At 38.5% G+C, this 22889-nt stretch overlaps 4 protein-coding genes across 4 annotated transcripts; 2 read left to right on the top strand and 2 right to left on the bottom strand.

Moving 5' to 3' along the window:
- Positions 1–1354: 1354 nt before the first annotated feature.
- On the top strand, positions 1355–4962 carry LOC103937729 (leucine-rich repeat receptor-like tyrosine-protein kinase PXC3). Its single transcript, XM_009347676.3, has 2 exons — positions 1355–4142; positions 4223–4962. The coding sequence occupies exons 1-2, from the start codon at positions 1565–1567 to the stop codon at positions 4528–4530; spliced, it is 2886 nt and encodes a 961-aa protein (XP_009345951.2). The 5' UTR covers positions 1355–1564; the 3' UTR covers positions 4531–4962.
- On the bottom strand, positions 4779–8775 carry LOC103937730 (dihydrolipoyllysine-residue acetyltransferase component 5 of pyruvate dehydrogenase complex, chloroplastic). Its single transcript, XM_048568675.1, has 6 exons — positions 7659–8775; positions 7029–7220; positions 6845–6932; positions 5571–5641; positions 5382–5465; positions 4779–5294 (listed from the first exon to the last, which is right to left on the bottom strand). The coding sequence occupies exons 1-6, from the start codon at positions 8529–8531 to the stop codon at positions 5190–5192; spliced, it is 1413 nt and encodes a 470-aa protein (XP_048424632.1). The 5' UTR covers positions 8532–8775; the 3' UTR covers positions 4779–5189.
- Positions 8776–10412: 1637 nt separating this feature from the next.
- LOC125470170 (DNA polymerase I-like) lies at positions 10413–15093 on the top strand. Its single transcript, XM_048568771.1, is given in 6 exon segments — positions 10413–10910; positions 11434–11586; positions 13041–13219; positions 13221–13264; positions 13879–14101; positions 14239–15093. Coding segments are annotated over 6 exon segments (1098 nt in total). The 5' UTR covers positions 10413–10553; the 3' UTR covers positions 14381–15093.
- A 1152-nt stretch (positions 15094–16245) lies between these two features.
- LOC125470171 (putative rRNA methylase YtqB) lies at positions 16246–21109 on the bottom strand. Its single transcript, XM_048568772.1, has 6 exons — positions 20785–21109; positions 20399–20462; positions 19876–20068; positions 18973–19046; positions 17997–18152; positions 16246–16496 (listed from the first exon to the last, which is right to left on the bottom strand). The coding sequence occupies exons 1-6, from the start codon at positions 21035–21037 to the stop codon at positions 16370–16372; spliced, it is 867 nt and encodes a 288-aa protein (XP_048424729.1). The 5' UTR covers positions 21038–21109; the 3' UTR covers positions 16246–16369.
- Positions 21110–22889: the final 1780 nt, after the last annotated feature.

Consider the following 22889-nt stretch of genomic DNA (forward strand, 5'->3'; position numbering starts at 1 on the left):
TACCAAGTAAATCCAAGTAAATAGAAAAAAAAAAAAAAAAAAAAAAAAGGGAACAAAAATATCAACCGCAATGATTGGTCTTGGTCAATGCAGTCCCGGTTCAAAGCATAAAATCCCAGAAAAAGGGCCGGCGGAAGATTCACGGCATAAGCACTGATAATATAGTGGCGACGACTCTCAAAACCAATCGAATCAAAACCTCATCACATTCTCCGCAAACAAACGATTTTTAGTGGAATCTTATTCTCACCTTCCCATATACTCATCTGTATTTCTAACTTGTTCTGTTTGTCTTCATTTACGCGTTTTTGAACAACCTTTGTTTTTCTAGGTCAAGCATGACTCCACAGTCCACATGGTAGAAACTTTTGTAGGGTTTTATGAACTGAGAAATTCTTAAGTCTCCACTTTCTTGTCACGTCACGTGTACACTCGCGAAACATACAAAAAGGACTCTTGCATTCGCGTCCCCCAAAATGCCAACGGGAGTTTCTCCTTTTATGTGTCTTAGAGTGTAATGGTTGGTAAAATTGAGGACTAAACACCTACAGATGTACTCGTTTTTCGTACATCTCAAAGTTTAGTTTGCACAATTTCTAAGAGTATCTCCAAATGAGTCAAAATGTCCACATCAGCAATGACAAAGAAAAAAAAAGACAACATTAATGTTTTCCAACCAAAATGTCAATTTCTATGCGCCATGATGCTGTCAAATTTGACAGCAAAAGTGGTTGCTGTCAAATTTGACAACAAATTATGAAAAGTATATAATGTAATAAATAATAATTAAATTTGACATACCGGATGTTGAATTGTCTAAATATTATTGTAGCAAAGTTGCTCAATATAAACTTACGTGTTTTTCACATACTATAATTATTCCGTAATTTACTAACAACATTGGTACCCATAACAAGAACCCCTACTCAAAAATCACTCGTAAAGAGATCACTTGTTTATTTAACAGCAACCACCTTTGTTGTTAATCCGTAATTTACTAAGTCTACCGACGACTTGGAGTTTCACGCTAGAGAACATACCACTCATTTATTTACCTTGAAGTCTAAAAGTGTCTCTGCAAGGCTACTTAATACTACGGTCTAGTGGTATTACTCTTCACATGTAAGTGAGGTTTTAGGTTCAATTTTTGCCAAAAGCGAATTTGAATCACATTATTGATAGTCCATTATGAGACTAAGCCTACCCCTCCTTCTTAGTGTAGATAATATTTTTTTATTAAAAAAAGAAAAAAAAAAGAAAAAAAAAAAAAGTGCCTTTGCAAGAACGCCATTAGTCAAGAGTCCAGTCAACTCCACTTCCCAACCAACACGCCGAACACTTTCTCTTCTTCCCGTTCCCACAACATTTCCACTCCTCAAAAACGCCAATAACCCAAACCCAAACACAAACACAACCAGACATCTCTCAGCAACTCTCTCTCTCTCTCTGACCCCCTCCTCCCACCTGAAAACCACATAAACTATTTATAAAACTCTCCCTTCATATTTATAAATTATAAAAGACCAAACACAAGTGCAAACACAATAACCCTTGTAGCCCAAAAATGAGCAGGTATGGCCGCCAAACCACCTCGCTTGTCCTGTATTTCAACTTCCATTTCTTCTTGTCCTTGTTCTGCTACCTTCCTCTTCCTATGGTCTTCTCTCAACTCTCCTCAAACCAGAAAACCGCCATGATCAATCTCTCCAACAACCTCAACACTCCTACTAGAGTTGTTTCATGGGACGTCAACAAAGAACCAAACCCATGTTTGTGGACGGGAGTTCGTTGCAATCCCCCGACCAATTCATCCGTCATCCAGATTTCACTGGCCGGCTATTCTCTATCTTCCTCGGACTTTCTGCCACTCGTTTGCCGGATTCAGTCTCTGCAGATTCTCGATGTGTCCCGCAACCTTCTGACCACAATCCCACCTCCGTTTATCTCGGATTGTGGAAAGCTAGGCGGGTTAAAGCTGCTCAATTTTAGTTGGAACAATTTGAAGGCTCGTCTTCCCGATTTTGCCGGGTTTTCGGGGTTGGAGGCTTTGGACTTTGCTGCGAATAACTTGGATGGAAGCATTGACTCCGAGTTGGACGGGTTGGTCAGGCTCAGAAGCTTGAACCTCAGCTTCAACCATTTTATTGGGTTTGTTCCGACACGTCTCGGAAAGTTCAAGGTTTTGGAGGAGCTTGAGCTTTCTATGAATACGTTTGATGGTCCTATCCCTGCTGAACTTGTGGGATACCAGAATTTGACTCTGATTGATCTTAGCGGAAATCGGCTTTCCGGGAGTGTTCCTGATGGAATCAGAGAGCTCGCCAAGTTGGAGGTTTTGATTCTTTCGGCTAATAGATTATCCGGCAGAATCCCACAAAGCATTTCCAATATCACCAGCCTCTGGAGATTTGCAGCAAATTCTAACAATTTCAATGGTTCAATACCTGATGGCATTGCAAAGCATCTGAAAAACTTGGACCTCAGTTATAATAGCTTGAGTGGGTCGATTCCATCGGACCTCTTGTCCTCGTTGAATCTGCATACTCTGGATTTGTCGAATAATAGATTGGAGGGACAGATACCGGAAATTCAATCTCCGAGCTTGGTCAGGTTGAGACTAGGAAACAATTCGCTTGATGGGAAGATACCTTCTACAGCAAGTGCAACACATCAAAAGTTGACCTACTTGGAGCTGGAAAACAATAACTTGACTGGATTAATTTCTCCTGAATTGGGTGATTGCCGGAATTTGGCGCTGCTGAATTTGGCTCACAATCACCTGTCCGGGGCTTTACCAGCAGATTTGGGTAACCTTGGCAGTCTTGAGGTCTTGAGACTTGAATCGAACAATTTGAGTGGTGGAATTCCAATTCAAATTACACAACTACCCAAGTTGTCCGTTCTGAATATCAGCTGGAATTCTCTCAACGGCTCAATACCACCTTCAGTTTCACACATGCGGAGTCTTATTAACATGAACTTACAAGGCAACAAGCTCAGCGGTTCCATTCCCGTCGGTATTGCCTCCATGAATTCTCTGATGGAACTCCAACTTGGAGAAAATCAATTAAGTGGTGACATTCCAAGAATGCCGGCGAATTTACAGATTGCTTTGAATCTCAGCAGCAATCTTTTTCAAGGACCTATTCCGGAAACTCTTTCGATGCTCAGTGGATTAGAAATTGTGGATCTCTCAAATAACAAATTCTCAGGAAAGATACCTGATTTTTTTACTGGAATGGGAGCCTTGACACAGTTGTTACTATCTAACAATGAGCTCTCTGGAGAAATTCCGGATTTCGCTTCTTGGGTCATGGTCGACACAAGTGGGAACAAGGGTTTGACTAACAGAACAACAAGAAGCACTCCAACCCAAACGGAGAAGAAAAATTCATATGCAGTGACAATTGTTCTTGCAGTTGTAGCAGCGGTGGTTGCTTTTGGAGCAGTCACCACTGTTGCCTTATCACTATTGAGACAGAATGACAGGGTTAATGATGAACGAGTTCAAACAGGGGAAGAACTTGCTGTGCCTGAGGTCCTCCAGGGAAATCTCTTAACTGCAAATGGTATTCATAGATCAAACATCGTTTTCACTAGAGCGATGGAAGTAGTTTCTGACCGATCAAACATTGTGCTGAAGACTAGGTTTTCAACTTACTACAAAGCCATCATGCCATCTGGAGCAATCTACTTTGTCAAGAAGCTCAACTTGAGTGACAAGATATTCCAACTGGGCAGCCACGAGAGGTTCGCCAAAGATTTAGAGGTCTTTGGGAAACTAAGCAATTCCAATGTCATGAATCCGCTGGCCTATGTCTTGACTATTGACAGTGCTTATCTGTTCTATGAATTTGCTCCAAAAGGAACCCTTTTTGATGCTCTTCATGGTATCTCGGGTGATGACATGGATTGGGGGAGCAGATATGGTATTGCAGTCGGAGTAGCGCAGGGTCTTTCTTTTCTTCATGGGTGCACTCCAAGTCCAATACTCCTTCTTGACCTGTCAAACCGAAGCATTTTGCTCAAGTCCCTCAAGGAGCCTTTGATTGGAGAAGTTGAGCTCTTGAAGGTGACTGATCCGTCAAAGAGCACCGGTAACCTTTCTACTATTGCTGGTTCTGTTGGCTACATTCCTCCAGGTAAGCAATTCTGTGATTTCTTCAGTAACTTGCTGGATTTAAAGCACTTATGTCTAAATCTTGTCTCTGTTTTGTGGCAGAGTATGCATACACTATGAGGGTAACAATGGCCGGCAATATCTATAGCTTCGGGGTCATTCTGCTGGAGTTGCTGACGGGAAAGCAAGCAGTTAGCGAGGGCATTGAGTTGGCCAAGTGGGTCTTGAGTAACTCAGCGCAGCAAGATAACAGGGATCACATTCTTGATTATAGTATCAGCAGAACATCAATTGCCGTCCGAAGCCAGATGCTTGCAGTCCTGAAAATTGCTCTCGCTTGTGTTAGTGTATCACCCGAAGCAAGGCCAAGAATGAAGAGTGTGCTTAGGATGCTCCTCAATGCAAGATAAAGTAACACGGCATGATTCAAACTCGATGTAAAAAACCAGTTCCACGCATAAGATGGGATGAAACCCCAAGTTTTGGTCAGTTCCTACGACTAGAATATGTTTGTGTAGTTAAAGCGTATCTTGCCATAGAAGATAGGGCAACTATAAGAAGTAATGTAAAATGTAGAAAGTATACATACTGAACTAGATTATATTTGAGCTTTACCACTTACACAAGATAGCCAAAGCTTGTACTACTGCTTCCGACAGAGCGCCAAGTGCAATATTTATTGAAAATAGACATGTTACGTATGAATTCCTAAAACATTTTCGAAATGGATTTCAGTTGCAATACTTCTGTATCATGAACACGCTTAAAGTTACAAATTTGATTTCATTCAACCCGTATGCTACAACCTCAACAACGAGTTTCTTGCAATAGCCAACCCTAAATAAAAAAAAAACAACGGCCAGCAAGATTTTATGACAGAACCTTTGACGAACTAGAACTAAAACTCATTATGCATTTATATTCAAAATTATTTTCCTATTCTTCATATAATTCCCGTCAACCTAAATGTTAAGCAACAGTAGAAGCATGCCTGACGAGATAAAATGAGGAAAATCCCAGACATTCCGAAAGCCAAGCAGGAATCAATTGGGGACAAGGTATCCAGAGACTAGAAGGTAAGATCTTTGGGGTCCTCAATAATCTTGGCCAAGGTTTGCAAGAATGAAGCAAGATCAGCACCATAAATTATGCGATGGTCAGCAGTAACATTTACCTGTAAAGAATTTTATGTTCCAAGAATTAGAATTTGTAGTTGCATTCTATGTATCATACGACTAAGTATAGCCTTCGAATTTCTTACCTGCATTTGGTTCTTCCTACCAATCCGGCCATCCTTAGTAGCCACAACAGTAGGCTGAGATGATCCAACAGCCATAATTGCTCCCTATCGAAATTGAAATCAGAAACGCACAAATATTAATAACCACCAGCATAGAACATTCATCTTCACTCTCTAACAGAAAATAAAGCATGACAAATAAACACTTACAGTTCCGGGTGGCAGAATAGCATCAAACCGATCAACACCAAACATCCCAAGATTAGAAACAGTGAAAGTACCTACAAAAACAGTAAAGAGTCGTCATTTAAATCAGACATAACAATGGCCTAAACCCTGAATTGCATATCAATAGAGACAGATACTACTGAGGTACTCAACCACAGTAAGGTTCTGTGAGTCTAATAATAAGGCAGGCTAAACAATAAGGGCCAGACCCTCCTAACACGCCACAATCAAAAGGTGACAGAGAACAGGCATTGTAAACTGCATCATTAAAAAATTTCTAGACGCTGTTCCTCTAATTTGCACTCTGACTGTATTGGTGATCTGAGTAAAAAGGAAAGACAACGAGGCACAAAATTCTAATGGCACGGCCAAAGTTGTGACCTCAAAGAGCCGAGATTGAGTTGAAGCATTGAAACAAATAGACTTAGCAAACCAGCATTTGCTGTTCGTAAAGCACTTTACACACAGTACAGAAAGTTGTAATCTTTTGTTATTGGTGTCAATAAAAACCAAGTTTAACAGAAGGCAGAAGAGGGAAGGTCGCTCAATTTACAATTACAAAAAAGAATTTAGGCACAGCCTTTTCCACAGTTATAGAAGAGAAGCCTTAGCCGCCTTTTGAAATATTGGCCCAGATAACGCTTTCAAATCCAAGTACTAATTTGAAACAAAATGAACCTAACAGACAACTTAATTATGTACATGTTTTGGAGAACATGAGAATCTGAGCATAGGCAACCAAATTATTTAGGCATTGATGCTTGAGGCAAACAGACACTGACTGCATGAACAATGATCACATTGTTCTCATTCTAATTATTCAGCTTTGGTGTTTAATTTCATACAACAATAAAGCATAAATTGAACTATTCCATGTCATACTTTAGCTAAATAATTAAAAGTTCAAAGTGAATGTCAGTGCACTTAAATCCTTGTTTTTCTCAAAATGATCATACTTTTTTCTTATGGATCGAAAAAATTGTTAATTACATTTGGATCAACATGATTATTTCGTTCAAATTTAGTAACATACTTTTTTTCCTATTGATAGAAAAAGTAGTTACTAAATTTGATAAAAATAATCATGAATTTTGAAGCATTTTATACAAGTTTTAAAAACTTCACATGCAAAGGTTGTTTATTATCACATTTCATTCTGCATGACAATGTAATAGAAAATATACCAAACTCTCTCATGCCTTCTCTGCTCAACATGTTGTGTAGTTACTAAGCATTTAGGCAAGTAATAATAGTACCTGTATTATACTCATGAGGTTGTAGCTGCTTGGCCCTGGCCTTATCAACTAACTCCTTCCACTTTCTTGACAATGTATATATGTCAACCTGAACCACAAAACTTCGAGCCTTAGAACCACCAACCACCTTCCCAAAACAAAAGAAACCACTACTATAAAGCACGGAAAACGAACAGGCACAAACCTTGTCCGCATCCTGAAGCACTGGTGTAATCAATCCACCATCGATTGCCACAGCAACCGCTATGTTAATGCTGCTGTTGTATGTAAAGCTCTTACCATCTCTACAGCCAGAGTTCACAACAGGATGTTTGACCAATGCAAGTGCAGTAGCCTTTGCAAGCAATGCTGTCATGGTAACTCCCTTCGACTTGATCTAGAAAAAATAAATCATAACATCTACTCGTTACAACAAAATAACATGGTAAAATTGACTTAATGAATCTACTGTCCAGATTCAGAATTCTCGACCAGTAAGCCACATTCACATGGGGAATAAAATGCTACCTTATTAACGAAGCAAGCGCATACTATAGACTACAATACTCTTCATTTAAATGGAAAAAGAAATCGTATTATGATTTTAGGACAATGTCAAATTATCAAGTTAGAGACTCAATTTTGATGACACAAACTATGGATTCTCATGTTACGCAACCCAAATTATTGAATTGAAATTACCTAAAAAACAACTTTTCGGTGCTGCGCATAAATGAATAATGAATTTGAATTTGATAATAAATAAGAATTCAGCGTTGTTCTTGCAAAATGTGAAATGATACCGAAAGCATGTTTCTCGAAAATTTGAAGTTACCTTTTTGTACAGGGCATCCAGCGCGTCAGTGGTGATAGTGTATCCTACTCTGAAAGTGGGCACAGAGAGACTCTCAAGCATGTTCCTACTCACAGCCCCCTGCATTGTTGTAAAAGGCACCACCGATCCCAACTCAATTCCTGCCTCCGCCGCCACAGCAGCAGCTGACTTTCCAACACTCGGTTCAGCCGCCACCGCCACCGTAGGCTGAGCAGCAAAAGCTTCAACATCCTTAGCCACAATCCTCCCCAGTGGTCCACTTCCCACCACTGACCCCAAGTCCACCTTCAAGTCCTTAGCAAGCTTCTTTGCATATGGCGATGCCACGATTCTCTTCCCTCCCTCTGACGCCGGGTGGGTTGAAGCCACGGTTGCCGCCACCTTAGGGACCACCGCAGGACCCACATTATCCGGAATTTTCGCTGGTTGTGGCTCCGGAGCAGCTGCGGCCGGTGCTGGTGCCGCTGGAGCTGCTGATGAAGAACTGGCCTTGGCCTTGGCCTCGGCTATCTCGTCCTCGGTTTCGGCCAATAGAGCAATAGCCGAACCGACGGCTGCGACGCCGCCCTCCTCGACCATAATCGAAGCCAAGTAACCGTCGTAGAAAGTCTCGACGTCCATGTCAGCCTTATCAGACTCAACAACGACGACGCTTTCGCCCTTGGAGAGCTTGTCGCCCTCGGACTTGACCCAGGAGACGATCTTGCCCTCAGTCATGGTGGAGCTGAGAGCCGGCATGAAGATCTCCCGGATCTTGGCCTGGACTTGGGCCCTGCCCCGGCGCCCGGAAATAAGTGCCGGCGCAGAGGAGGTGGGGTTACGGCGGAGTGTTTGGGAGGTGGGGATGAAGGAGGTGTTGAGAAGGTGAGCCATTGGAGTGGGCGGTCAGTGAGAGAGAGAGAATGAGGGGGTTTGTGTAGAAGAAGGAAGGAAGGAAGGATGAGAATCCAGAGGGTCTGTGGATTCGATCGGTAGGTTTTGTTTTGTGGGTTTATTTCGATTTCGAGTTGATATCTTCATCGCATTTGGGTGTGTGTGTTTCTCGAGTGCATCGAAACGATGGCGGTCGTTCCAACTTCCAACTACTTTACCAGTGTCGATGGTGGTGATGTGCTTTTGGTTTGCTTCCCTTCTATAAACGTTAATGTTTTTACATCACTGGGCCTCGAAATTCATCAAAATCCTAATTTTTGAACTTCAAATTCAAAATGGACAATGTCATTTTGAAATTTAGTTCCGTACATCAATTTGGTTATTTCGTTTAAATTTTCTCAATTATTTATGATAACTAAGTTCATCTCTACCCAAAAACTATAGGTCATCTATAGTCAACAAAATCAGTCTCCTGCTAAACAGAATCGAGCTAAAAGAATCAGGTTAAGTTTAGTTCCAAAAAATACTAAAATATGAAAACGAATATAACAAATGATAATGTTAATGAGTTAAATTATTAAATGCTAGTAAGTGAGTGATCGGTAACGATCAAATCCATGAACCCAACTAACCACCATCAAGCCTCTCCCTCACCACCAAGGCCGGATCAGCACCACGGCCAACCGCAAACCACGATAATCTCTCCTTCACTAATTTATCTACCACCATTAGGGGTGGGCATAAAAACCGCCAAACCGCAAAACCGCATCGAACCGTAAGAAAAAAAACCAAAAAAAACCGTGTTGATCGGAAAAGTCAACTTTGAGTGAAAAACCGAACCGAACCGTTCAAACCGATTCAGGTTCCGGTTTTGAATGACCAAGAACCGGCCGAACCGAACCGAACCGTTTTATTAATAATAAATAAATAAATTATATATACACACACATGTCATGGTATAATAGGTTGAAAAATTGTGTACAGGAGCTGCTGCTTCTTGCTTGCTCTCTGAAGTCTGAAAACCTGCAATTTGCTTCATCATTTTTTTGTTTGTTGACTGATTGACCAGTGCATATGTATTTTAGTTGTCTCTTTTTGTTGACTTGGTGCCACTACCAAAGACATTTGCATTAAAAAAGATGGTTGTATGCAACTTTATGTAATTAGTTTTAGAAGATGTATTTGAATGCATAATGATTTGGTGTTCAAATAATTTATTATTAGGAACCGTAAACCGGCAAGAACCGAATCGGAACCGGTGTAGACCGAACCGTAATGTTCTAGTAATAAATTTAAGTGGAACCGCACCGAATCGAACCGTTAATATATTTCGGTTTCGGTTCTAATTTAGGGGTGGAACCGCACCGTGCCCACCCCTAACCACCATTGGAGAAAATTGTGAAACCATCTTACTACCACCAACTCCACCATGATGGACCTCAACCATCAATAAGAAAACCTAGCATAAGAACTTGTTTCATATAGTCTTACCACCATTCAAGATCCAAATTTTCAATTTCTTTTCTTTAAAAGGGGACAACTGGTGATAAACTACGGTTATTCATCATTTCCAGGCCTGAAGAAACTATAAGGAATTTCACCCTGACCGTGACCATAGTCAAACAGACTCAGCAGCTCGAAGTTTAATTAAACAAACAATATGGGGAAATGTAAAGGGGGAACACAACAGAATTTGAATCCATTCTTCCTCTCACTTTGTAAGACTATCTTATATGTTTGATGAGTGCATTTCCGTTCACTCTCACCTTTATTTTTATTTTTTTTAGGAGAACAATTGGTGACAAACCACATTATTCACCTCTTTCGAACCTGAAAAGACTATAGAGGATTTCACCTGCTCGTGACTACAGTCAAACAAACACAATAACTCGGATGAATAGAATCCACAGTGTGCCGTATGAAATACGACGTGGTGGTTTATAACATAATTTAGTTTAATTTGTTGTATCTGGAGTAATATCCGGCTTCTAAAGACGAGCTGCAACATCAAATTTATTGGAAATGGTAGAAGTTGCAGTTCCCACCCGCGTTCATATCAGACCCCTTCTTTCTGTAAGCCCACATCTTCCAATTCGTCGTAATATAGTGTCAACAAATACAAAAGCATGCAAGATTCGTGGAGTTGCAGCTTCTTCTTCTTCGTCTTCTTCTTCCTCTTCTTCCACTAGTACTTGTGGGTATAAACTACCGGTTGATGATGGACAAATAGTGTTGCCAAACAAGGCAAGCAAGAAAAGGGTCTTCTTTTTAGACGTCAATCCTCTCTGTTATGCAGGAAGCAGTCCCAGCTTACACGCTTTTGCTCATTGGGTCTCCTTATTTCTCAATCAAGTTAGCCTATCCGACCCTGTTATTGCTGTAAGTCCACTTTACCCATTTTGGCACCATGTGTTCGATGAAATGCTTCACTGGGTTTTTCCTCTTTCTCTTGACATAATGTTTAATCTTAGCTCAAAGGTTCCACAAATTAAATTGGTTAGGGAAAGATAGATAGCTAGCTTGGCAAAATATATTTGACAGGAGCCACTATGTAGCTCCACACCTGAGCATTTTTTGTGATGCTTATAGGGAAGTTTGATTACCCTATTGAAGGGTTAAGAAGCAGTTTATGATTTCTACGTGGTTAGTGGCCCGCCATTGTTTAACTCGATAGCCCAAGCAGAAACATAATATCCGTTATGCACAAAGCTATGTATTTTTATGAAGGGATGTGTGATAAGTCATTGGACCTTGTAGACTCCCTACAAAGCTAATTATTCTTCCATGATTCTCGGAATTTGATCATCTTGACTTTGAAATTACAATTAACTAATGTTGTATCATGATGGTTAATCTTGGTAGCGGTAAATATATCTACTTTTTCTAAATTCTGCACTCGCAGGTTGTTGATGGGGAAGGAGGAAGTGAGCACCGCAGACAGTTATTACCAACTTATAAAGCATATAGGTGGAAATTCACAAGACAGTTTTCAAGGGGGCATGTTGGAAGGTCACATGGGGTCATCACCAATGTCCTTCGAAAATGCAATGTGCCTGTGAGTTAGCCTCTATTTTGGTATCATCACATGAGGTTGTAATATTATCTTTAGAGCAAATATGAATCTGATTTTAGAGCTAGAAGCATTAATCAAAATTAATTTTTTAATAAGTAATAATTTGTTAATAGAACATTGAGAGGCAACTACCGAGTACACAAACATTAACATGATGTTTATAATGAAGCAACACAAAAATTCGAACGGAGTAAAGAAAGAAATGGACCATACGAACTACATTGTTACTAGCACTGTCATTGGCAATACTACCAACCGTTGTTATCATCATTTTCATTGTCAACACACTACAGTTATCACCTTGTTATTTATTGCTGCCGCCAAGACATTAGCACGACCAAGGAATTAGCACACCACCTACACTGATGGTGTTTTCCCCACTATCACCACTATGGTTATGTGATCATTGTTGCTTCTGTTGCCACTTGCCACCACTTACCACAACTACCAACTTATTATATTCTTGCAACATCCATTCTTTCCTTTATCATAATCATATTTTCAATGAAGTCTAAATAATAATTTTTTTTTTTTTGGTAAATAAACTGTTATTTATCTTTTGTCAAACCCATTCCTACTTGGAGCTTGTATCTGATGCTACACATAATACAAGATACAGGATCTAATCCTATCCTATCCTATCATATTTGGTCAATTAGAGAAAGTTTAGTGGAAAGGGCCAAGGGCACTCTCAAAATTTTTAGGTTAGGGGCAAAAAGGTGTTAGGTGGCTAGTTTTCATTGGCTACCAATTTCTTCGTAAGTTGACCCTTCAAGAGCCTTGGGCAAGAGCCGGGGATAAACTAGCCCCTTGAAGAGACCTGGGCTATTTTAGCCTAGGCTAGATTGTCCCATTAGAAGTGTCATTTGAGGCTAAATAACCTTTTTTTCAAGGCTACTTTTCATGCATTAGATATGCTTTTATATCCTGTGCACCAAAGACCGACATCTATTTGATAGACTCTCCAGGTTGAACCCCTCTACCTTTTGTTTCTTATTTTTATTTTCTAAAAGACCTGGGAAGGAGTAGAAACAATAAAACAGCTATAATATGTCAAAATAGCAATGAGCGTTTGATAGTATGGGAGATCTGTTTCTTTCCTATTTTACTGCTGCTGCTTTGGTATTCGAAATTTATCATTCCAATATAAACATGATTACCTGTATTTATGAACAGGCAAGGATCTACTTGTTTGAAATAAAAATTCAATAACCAGTTTGCTCTCTATTTAAAAATTGTATCCTTATAAGTTTTGAATTTATACATAATTTTTTATTAGTCTGGATACTTCCTAATATATTGGATTCTTTAAGCCATGCCTGAAGCTAGTGGAATTGAAGCTTAAAACATGAAATCTCTCATAAAGGCGTGTAGATGATAAAATTCAAAATTTTGGTTTTCTGCTTTTGCGTTATTTTGAACATAAAGTGGTGCAGGTCATTCAAGTAGAAGGTCATGAAGCTGATGATGTTATAGCTACACTTGTGGGGCAAGTTATTCAAACAGGATATCGGGTGGTGATTGCCTCTCCTGATAAAGATTTCAAGGAATTGCTTTCGGAAGATGTCCAGCTTGTTATGCCCCTGGACGAGTTAGAACGCTGGTCGTTTTACACTCTTAGCTCAGTATAACTGTGATCCATGCTGTGATTTGAGCCTTAGTAAGTATAATTGTAATGTGATGGTTTCTTATTTCAATTAATTATGTTAGTGCTGGCAATATGACTCTAATTTGACATATTTTTTTATGATAAATGTTTTCTAGTTTTGTTTCCAGAGCCAGTTATGATGTTGATGTATCTTATCCTAGACAGTTTTCTTCATAATGCTATATCTGTGACTGTTCACTGTTACATAAGACTTATTGATTCATGTAGTCTATAGTTTTTAGGGCTTAATTAAAAATACTCATTAATTTAGCTAGGATGTCATAGAGTGAACACTGACATATTTAGATAATTATTCACGGATGAGAATTTGGACAGTAACTGTGCTGCAATGTTTTGTAAAGCATTTGATCAAATTCCAACACACACATAATGGGTTTAAATAAGAGTTATCTGCCATACAGTTAACAGTTTTTAGGCAGCAAAAAACTAAATTGGAGTTCTTTCAGAGACTGATCATTTCTTCTTAATTTGTCAGTTTGTTTACATTTCTTCTAAGCTCCCAGAGTGGTTTTAATAGGCCGCATTCCTGTGTGATAAACCCCTCTTAATATAATATTCATTCACTTCCAGAACATGTTTTGTAATTCTGTTAACTTAATGCCGAGGGTGCATTGTGGGTGATCACACTGATGGTGTTCCTGGAATCCAACATCTAGCTCCTGGATTTGGTCAGAAGACTGCCCTAAAGCTCTTGAAAAAGCATGGTTCATTGGAAAATCTACTAAACACAGCTGCAGTCAGAACTGTGGGCAGACAGTATGCTCAAGATGCTCTAACAAACCATGCTGATTACCTAAGGAGGAACCACGAGATTCTTTCCCTTAGGAGGTAATTAATATGCTTGCGGTGCTAATTTTCTTTTATCAGTAAATTCCAGGGATAATTTTGTTATTCAGAGTTTTCTTATTACCTTGCTCTATAGTAGTCCATAGTTCTTGATATTCCTCAGTCAAACTTTTCTGCAGGGATGTTGATGTTAAACTTAGAGAGGTGTGGTTGGTTACGCGAGACAGAAGCAATGATTCAGCAACTCTGTCCAACTTCTATAAATTCTTGGAAGAAACCGGGAATTTCATTTGTCAAAGAGCATCTGTTTCAAATGGCTAAGCTGATAGGTAATTGCTTGTACCTTTCCATATGACAGGAACAAGTTCATGATCCGTTCCTTGTTTCCCATTGAGGGTATGGAGAGGTGGGGCGGTACTTGTTGAGGATGAGGTCTTTAATTTACTGATTTGTCTTGCCTGTACATTTCTCAAAGTTTAAAATTTTATACATTTCATTCTACATGTCCGTTACATAACTATGACATTTCTGAAATTTTGAAATACTATAAAGTGCAGTCTACCATAACAGTTCATTCTATCAATAAAATATCATATAGAGAGAAAAAATAACTAATGTATGAGCAACACATTTCACTTTTACAGTGTCATTGTCTAACACACACATGTCCTTTATTCAATATAATCCGTTCTTTACATCAGGATATTGGATTTTTCTCGTATATGCATTACCATGATACAATCTTATTCATTTTTCCAATGCACCTGGCACTCAGATTGTTTACTTCATTACTTATATTCGTCACACGTCTTCTTGATAGAGTTCTACATACCACTAAACAAAGGATTCTCAAATGACTTATTTCAAGTAGTCATTTACAAAGCCCTCGAAGTGCATTACATCTAGTGATTACAAATCCCTCTATCTAATGTTTAGAGTACGGTAATTCTAGTTGTGTGAGTGAGATGTTGGGATTTTAGTAGAGAGAGGTTTAAGAAATATAAGAGCTGATGTGTTTTTTTGGATTACCACTCTGAAAGGGTGGGAGGAGGGAGAAAAAAATGAAGGAAAATATAAGAGATGATGTCGCTTTTTGGATTACCACTTGGAACGGGTGGGAGGAGGGGTGAAAACAACTTAAATTTGTTTTTAGTTTTTGGTTTTTGGTTTCCTTTTGTGTACCATTCCATATACATTTCTTCTACTTCTCTCTCACCATCCTTCCTCCTCAATTCATCTCTCCTTCTCCTGTATCTTACCAAAAATTAAACATAAAAGACTAAACTTGAAATGGTTATTAAATGGGCCCCAAAATTTTCATCGCCAAAGTATTTCTTCTGAAATCTTAATCCTTTGAGCTTAAGATTACTGATATCATCTGAAAGCTTTTATAAAGAATTAATTCACTTTTATAGACCAGTGTTCTAGGATTAGCACATACAGAATGATCATGTAAATAATTTTTTCCCCCTGAACTATTTTCCATTAAAATTTGTACAGTGGGTGGTATGAAGAACTATATTATTTTAACCCGAGAGCTTACCAAAATTTAATGTACTGGGATGTGCTACCATATAAAAGTCCTGAAATCAAAGAACAACTGAGTGCAGACTGATATACTTTTATGCTTCTGATTGCGGAATTTATCGTAAGCTCTCACTACCTGTCTTCTTCCTCCCTCCCTCTCCCATTTTTGTTGCTTCTGATATGCTTTTCTCCTCCTGTTTCTGGGATCTCAGATTTTGTTCTACGGTGGCTAAGAGAAACTTCGCAGCGGTAGATTGCAATGTGGTAAGATGGTTATAGTGCATGAGTGAGTGCTGAAAGTTTTGGGACTGCAAATCTCAGCGAAATACGCCAATGTACCAATTCCACCCAACGGGTGCATTTGAATGCTTATGATGTCGAATTTCTTCTTACCTGTGTCTAGAAGGGTCTTATTCCTTTGATACTTGGTGTTACAAGTTATTTAGGTAACTGGACAATGTCTTTTGTGTGGAGATTGGGCCCCAAGCTACTACGTGTAGTTTGTACGGGAAGAATTATTTTGTTTCCCAAAAATAAACAAATTTTTCTTTCTTTCTATTTTTAATCAAAGAGGACAAAGAATTTGAACTCGCAACAGGTTTCAATGCTGCGAAGAGAAGCGTCTACGCGGACAATAACTGAGCACGAGAAGCATGACCTTGACCGTTAACAAAGGATATATGTATAGGAATTTCTTGCTGTTATCTTGGCAGTAACAGAGATTTTCGTGCTACAAGATTTTATCCTTTGAATAAGACATGAACATTGGAGCAACTGGCCGATTCAACATCTCTTGAATATGAAAACAAGAACTGGAGACCATGATCGGTTTACTGTCTGAAACTCGGAGCAGATCCACGTCTCAACCGGTAATTTGGAGATGAAATCTTGGACAGTCTTCAGTTCTTCCCTGAATTTCCAAAAGGAAAACATGAAGTCTAAAACATGAGAGTCGATGAGAAGAACACAACTGCCAGTATTAAGCTAAACAAGATACGAACAAAATCATAAACAATCCTAAAAATAACATACTCCTCAGTAGCATAAATAACAGGAAAAAAAAACAAACAACTCTCTGAAATCTGAAGCAGCAGATGCCCACAGAGAAGCCTAAAATCTGAATCCCACAAACAATCCAACTCCTCATAAGCCAAATTATCAAGGGGTGTGCTATCCACACACCTCTTTTTACTTCTCACACACTCTTCTAATTTTCGGCCGTCCGATTGGATCAGTTGAATAAGATCAAAGGACAAAAATTAAAAAAGGGTGTGGGAGAAGTAAAAAAGAGTGTGGATCGCACACCCCATTGCCAAAAACCCTCCTATTCAGTTCTGCCCATAAAACCCTTCTTTCGTACCCCTAAAGAAACTAAATTCTCACACAACAAAGCATTACATGACACTGGAATGGACCACCATAAGCCTGTCACCTTGAGTAATCGCGACCACAAAGGATATCGCACAGGGAAATGAAGCAATAAGTGATCCATATTTGTAGAAGCCCCCGTCTTCTTTGAACCATTTCACAAATATTAATCTTCTCAAGAGCAATTAGCCAAACTAGCAACTTAGAAGGTTCTTTAGCTTCCCATATTACAAAGGAAGGTGTGACAGTAGCAAGGGTACAATTATTCAACAGATCTGAAAAAGATAAGCAGGCAAATATTCGAGAAGCCTCTGACGTCCATACTCTCTTATGTGCTCAGCTCTACTTGGAACCAATCACCCAGTTTCAAGGTCTGTCAGTAAAGACTGGACCTCTCCATTCCTACTCATTAAGGTTTCTCTGACACACAAAAATCCCAACTAAGAGGGAAGGAGGACAGATTGGCACACATTCCAGCAATGGGAAAATCATGATATCAAGACAGTCTAAAGAGATGAGGCTCATTAGTATAAAAATCTGTTTCCCAAACTCAAACCTCACTTTTTCCGCAACTCAACCTGTATTCTCTATCAAGCTTCCAATTTTCACTCTTCATTCCACAATAAATTCCAAGTCATGCTTCCACTTAATTAAAATCATTAAGGGACAACTAATATCAATCGTTTAAAACTTTGTTTCCATATCATTACATAGTATTCTGCTGCCAAAGAACTTTTTTTTTTGTTTTGTTAATAAATAACCATATATTTCAGATGGAGCTTGGAGGAACTTAATTAATCTTATATTTCCCTATGGATTTTTTCATTCTAATACTCCATCTAAGAGTTACCAGTATTCACCAAAGCTGTTCCTAACAATCCAATCTCATATGTTTATTCCCGTATTTAAGAAGAAAATTACTCAGTCAGTTGTAATTGTAATATGGTTTTGCTTAAACTGCACAATGGGTGAAATAAAACCCAGGAAGCACAAACTAGCATACAAAGTGAAGAAAAAGAAAATATTAGAGCAGAAGTGTTACCATCCACCAGGATGCCCCACATAAACCACTAAGCTGATAAGCCCTCCGTCCATCAGGATACCTTTTGCAGCTTCCAATGCTTTTAATGTTGTGTCTGACTGCGTGGTGAGTGTTTTGTCACCCCATGGAAGATAGCCTAGGTTGAAAGCGACAAGCCTGGCAACACCCATTTAATAAAAGTTCTCAGGAAGCAAGTTCTTCCTATTGCAGTAATGTGGTCAACAATATTGCCGTCTATATGAATAAAGATTGTGTGTTTTCAGCTGTCCAAAACACTTATTTAATTTTCTCTTCTTCTGTTATATACATATATATATATATATATATATATATATATATTTTTGGGAAGTGTTATTGGCACTCCAAAATTCTCATGCTACACTCCTCATAAGTGTATTTTTCTTTCCAAATATAGAAAGTTTGGAGTGTAGAATGAGATTTTTGGAGTGCTAATAACAATTCCCTTTTTTTTATATATATAAAGGGAAGTGTTATTGGCACTCCAAAAATCTCATTCTACACTCCTCACAAGTGTGTTTTTGTTTCTAAATATGAATGGAGTGCAGAATGAGAAATTTGGAGTGCCAATAACAATTCCCTACATAAAAAATGGAAAAAAAATGCTTTTATTGAATTTAAAGAACGGTGCAAACAGAGTGACCAAGCTTAGACACTAATAACCACAAAACTGTCAACTAGCTAACAAACAATCATTATACACCTCCACAATACACTATTTTTCGAAGCTGGACTAATGCAATTGCATAATACCAGGCATGTAAGCTTTCTGAATGTATTCTTGTTTTCTTAACTGATTTTCTTTGCATTCGTTAATGAAGAACTGATGTAAAAGAGACATAGAGGTCAAAGGTACTGGCATAAAATTAAATTCCATTAGGGTTTCACGTTATCACTCTGACTCAATACACAAAAGAATGGGATGAGATCATCAAGAATCTTGAGTTAAAGTGAGTACCTAACAGATGTATTCCTTGGTAGAACTTCATGCATTTTACTGTGGCATTTGGAGAACAGCTTAACAAGTCCCTTCTACATATAATTGAAACTAAGAAGAATTTTCATATGTCCACAATATTAACCACAGAAAAAAAAAAAAAAAAAAAAAAAAAAAAGAACTAAAAGTAAAACCACAAGATAGTTCAGTCCAGTCCCAACCACCAGTCCAGAATGAAAGCATGATAAACATCATTATAGTTGGTTTCAATCACACTAATAAATAACTCGATCAAGGCAAACTTGTGTATGTTGATAAGGCTTTGAGTATACAAGTCAAGCATAACACAGAAGCACAAACATAGAAATACAATGAAAGCCAGAATTCTCCGTAATAAAGTGCCGTTAAAACCTCTTTTTTAAATCTAATGAGCAATCACAATCATTTTCTTTATTATTCAACAGTCAAATATGGTGCATTTAGAAGAACTAATCATAAAGACAGTGGTGAAAACATGAGTACATCAGATACTGGTCTGACTCCACTCCAATGGACTCTGCAACTAAGAATAAACGGGAGATCAAGGCAAAGCCTATATTTCCTGTAAAATTAGTCCTACATGATATGCAATGGAGGTTCAACCAGTGATGATTAGACAATAAATTACTCATGGACTGAACACAATTTTTTTATCCACACTCGTTTTGGAATCAAGACCACCGATTTCCTTCCCCCACCGGGTCCAAAATGAGCTGCCCAATTCTTTTATTACTTCGCATGAAGTTTTGTTGATACAGTGACCTCTCAAGTCTCACACAACTACTCCCAACTTTTTATTTCCTCAGAAGACAAAATTTGGAATCATGAATTACAAATGCATAAACTTTCTCCTTCCTCAGAAAGAAGACAATTTGTCAAAGGTACCTCATTTGGAGTGACCGAATCTTCCAGCAGAGAAGAAGTTTTCTGTAAAGCAGCTTCTTGAATGTCAAGTCCATAAACAGAACCCTTTCCCGATTCATCAGTGACCATCTTGAGCATCGCTAAGGTATCATGACCATTGCCACAAGTGGCATCAATGACCGTATCACCTTTTTGGACAACATTTTTCCATACCCTGTTAAGAAAAGAAACTAGAAGATATTCAGAGTTTAAACAATACTATAACAAAATAAAGGAAAAACTAAGAATGATAATGTATTTCATGAGACATACCGCACAAAATTACATATAAAACTCAAAGCTCGCGAATTTAGATGTTTGTTAAACCAATTAATGTGCAGTCATTGTGCACAATACAAAACCAAAAGGCTCGAGATGCTTGCCTTGAAAACCAGAAGTGGGTTAATGGTACGCTCAAACATAACAATGCAAATGTAGGTATAAGTAAACAAAAACATGCCCGAAATGCAGACATATTTAGGGAAACTAGTGATTGATTTCTTACAAGTGGGAAACTTCTGTGGCCCTCTTCTTCCCCAAGATGAAGCTCACTAGTAGATCCTCCAATCCTGAATCATGGTCCACATTCTAATAAGTAGTTGATTCCAATTCGGTTTCACTTTAATGTCTTAATTATCAATTTTACCCCAACTCCACAACCACAGTTGACACACTAGTTATCTGTTTGGTTCCTGAGAAAATACAAAATTTAACCCAGATTTTCTCTCAGCCCAAGTAAACAAATCATAGCATAGCATAATAGTCTAGTTATTCCCCTCAAATTTTCTCAGCAACTAAACAGTTGAGGTAATTCAGACTTGGAAAATAAATGCAGCACATGAATTATCATGGGATGTAAGTGTAGTACAAATTTTGAAACACTGCACTTACCAAAGAGAGGAGAGTCTTTCGGGAAAGAAACGGAAACGGAATCACTGGCCGCAGGGGCAGGGATTTGGGAAGCGTTTCGGCGGAAGAGGTCACGAGGAGTCTGACTCAGCGAAACGTTTCGAGTAGGAGGAGAGGGAAAGAGGAAGAAGCAGCGTGTTGAGGAAGAAGAAGTTGGTATTAGCGTCAGGGGTTTGTGTATCCCAAGCAAATGCGCGCCAAATCTCAATCTGACCGGCACTGCAACTGCCAGCATAGCTCCGGCGGCCTCTACCTCCTCCCACAGATAAAAGATAACGGCGTCGAAATGCACATTCGATCAAATTCGACAATGCAAATGCCGCCCGAATTGAAATTTCGGTAAAATGGGTCGGGTCAGGCCGAATCAAGCCCAACTCTGGCCCGTTTAAAGTGGGCACGGTACGGTCTGGACTTTGTACTAGTTTTGGTGGGTAGCTGGGGTATGCCCCATCCACATCATGTTTGGATGAGTAAATTGTAAAAAATGCACTATAAATCATTGGATACTGAGTCATTCATAGAGCGGTCTAGTAGTATTTGTTTTTATTTTTAAGTGAGAGTATTACCATTGTCTCATACGAATAAAGAGTTTGATGCCTAATTATGACTGTCACATTGTGTCACTTAGTCTAAATCTCTCCTCTCAATGTCTCTACATCAATAACAATTAGATAAAGAGATTTAAGGCGACTAGATGCAATGCATGAATTTGTAATGAAGAAATAAGTTATTTGAAAAATACTTTATTGAGAAATACTAAAGAAACTCTCTCAAAAGTAGGACCCTCAATAGATTATCTACTACCTTACAGTTTAATGTTAATTCTCGTGCTAACATTACAAAACATTGTGCCAAAAACATGAGGTGACAGAGAGTTTATAGAGAGTCCCACTTTTGAGAGTCTCCTTAGCATTACTCTACTTTTTTTTTAACAAACGATATTATCTATACTAAGGGGATGTGGGTGTGGGTCAAGCCTCACAATAGGTCAGCCACAATAATGTGGATTAAATTCATCTTTACCCGAGAATCGAATCTAAGACATCTTACTTACAAGTGAAAAGAAATATCACTATATTATAGTACTAAGTGTCGGCATTTCTCTACTTTATTTAGTGACTTTATAATACTCATGTAGTGCACTTTATTAACTCTGGCACTACAAAATCTCTCATAAAAAAAAAACACCATTAAGGCAAGATAATGCGTTTAGATGAGGTCCATGGAGTGGCATTAAAACCGAATCAAATCAAACCGTTTAACAAATGGTAAATTGGAGTAGTCATCTGGACAGGCAATACATGTCCGAGTCAGGTCATATCTCATGGGATTGGAGAGCTGTACATGCTGACCATGTTCCTAGAAGTAACCAAGGCACCTTCCCCTTCCGAGAAGAAACGTTGGCGCACATTCCTCCTCCGTTACTTTACTTCGTAGTAAACCTCCACCACTTCACCCTTTCTAATCGCATATTTTATTCCTCCTTTTCTTATTTTATAACACGGTCTATGTTTAAGATGCAATGCAGATTTGAGATGTAACAGCCTCATATTAGCTTTTTTAGAAAACATAAATATGAGTTATTCTGAGAAATATGTAGATTAGGAATCTAACGGATCATCTCATAAAATCGTAAAAAATAATGTAAATAGACATCTTTATTTACATCTTCTAGTAAAGATGGATAATTTACATTCTGTTTTTCAACCACCATGTAAACTTTTCATTTCAAAACATTTTGCGTTTCCCATTTAAAATGCTCCAACGCTAAATAAACCATAACTCTTAACATTTGAACAAATGTAATTTTCTTGCCCAGAATTACGATTTAATAATAATTTCAAATGTATTTTTTGTAAATAATAAGTTCGATGAGGATTTATTATTTTTAATTTTTTAATGATACGAGTCAAATAACGCACACTAAACCAAACCAAGTCGAATTGAAATTGCGTGCCCACAAATTCTAAAGAATTAATTACACACGGAAAGAGTCGTTCCTAGTTCTGGGGCCCATCGCATCTCCAATCAGACTCCAGACTTCGTCTCTTTCGGTGAGAAATCTCGACCGTACAAAACTAATCAAA

Source organism: the organism of the source record quoted next, unplaced genomic scaffold, assembly GCF_019419815.1.
Source record: "Pyrus x bretschneideri cultivar Hongxiangsu unplaced genomic scaffold, Pyrus_bretschneideri_v1 Contig49, whole genome shotgun sequence".
NCBI classification, from domain to species: domain Eukaryota; kingdom Viridiplantae; phylum Streptophyta; class Magnoliopsida; order Rosales; family Rosaceae; genus Pyrus; species Pyrus x bretschneideri.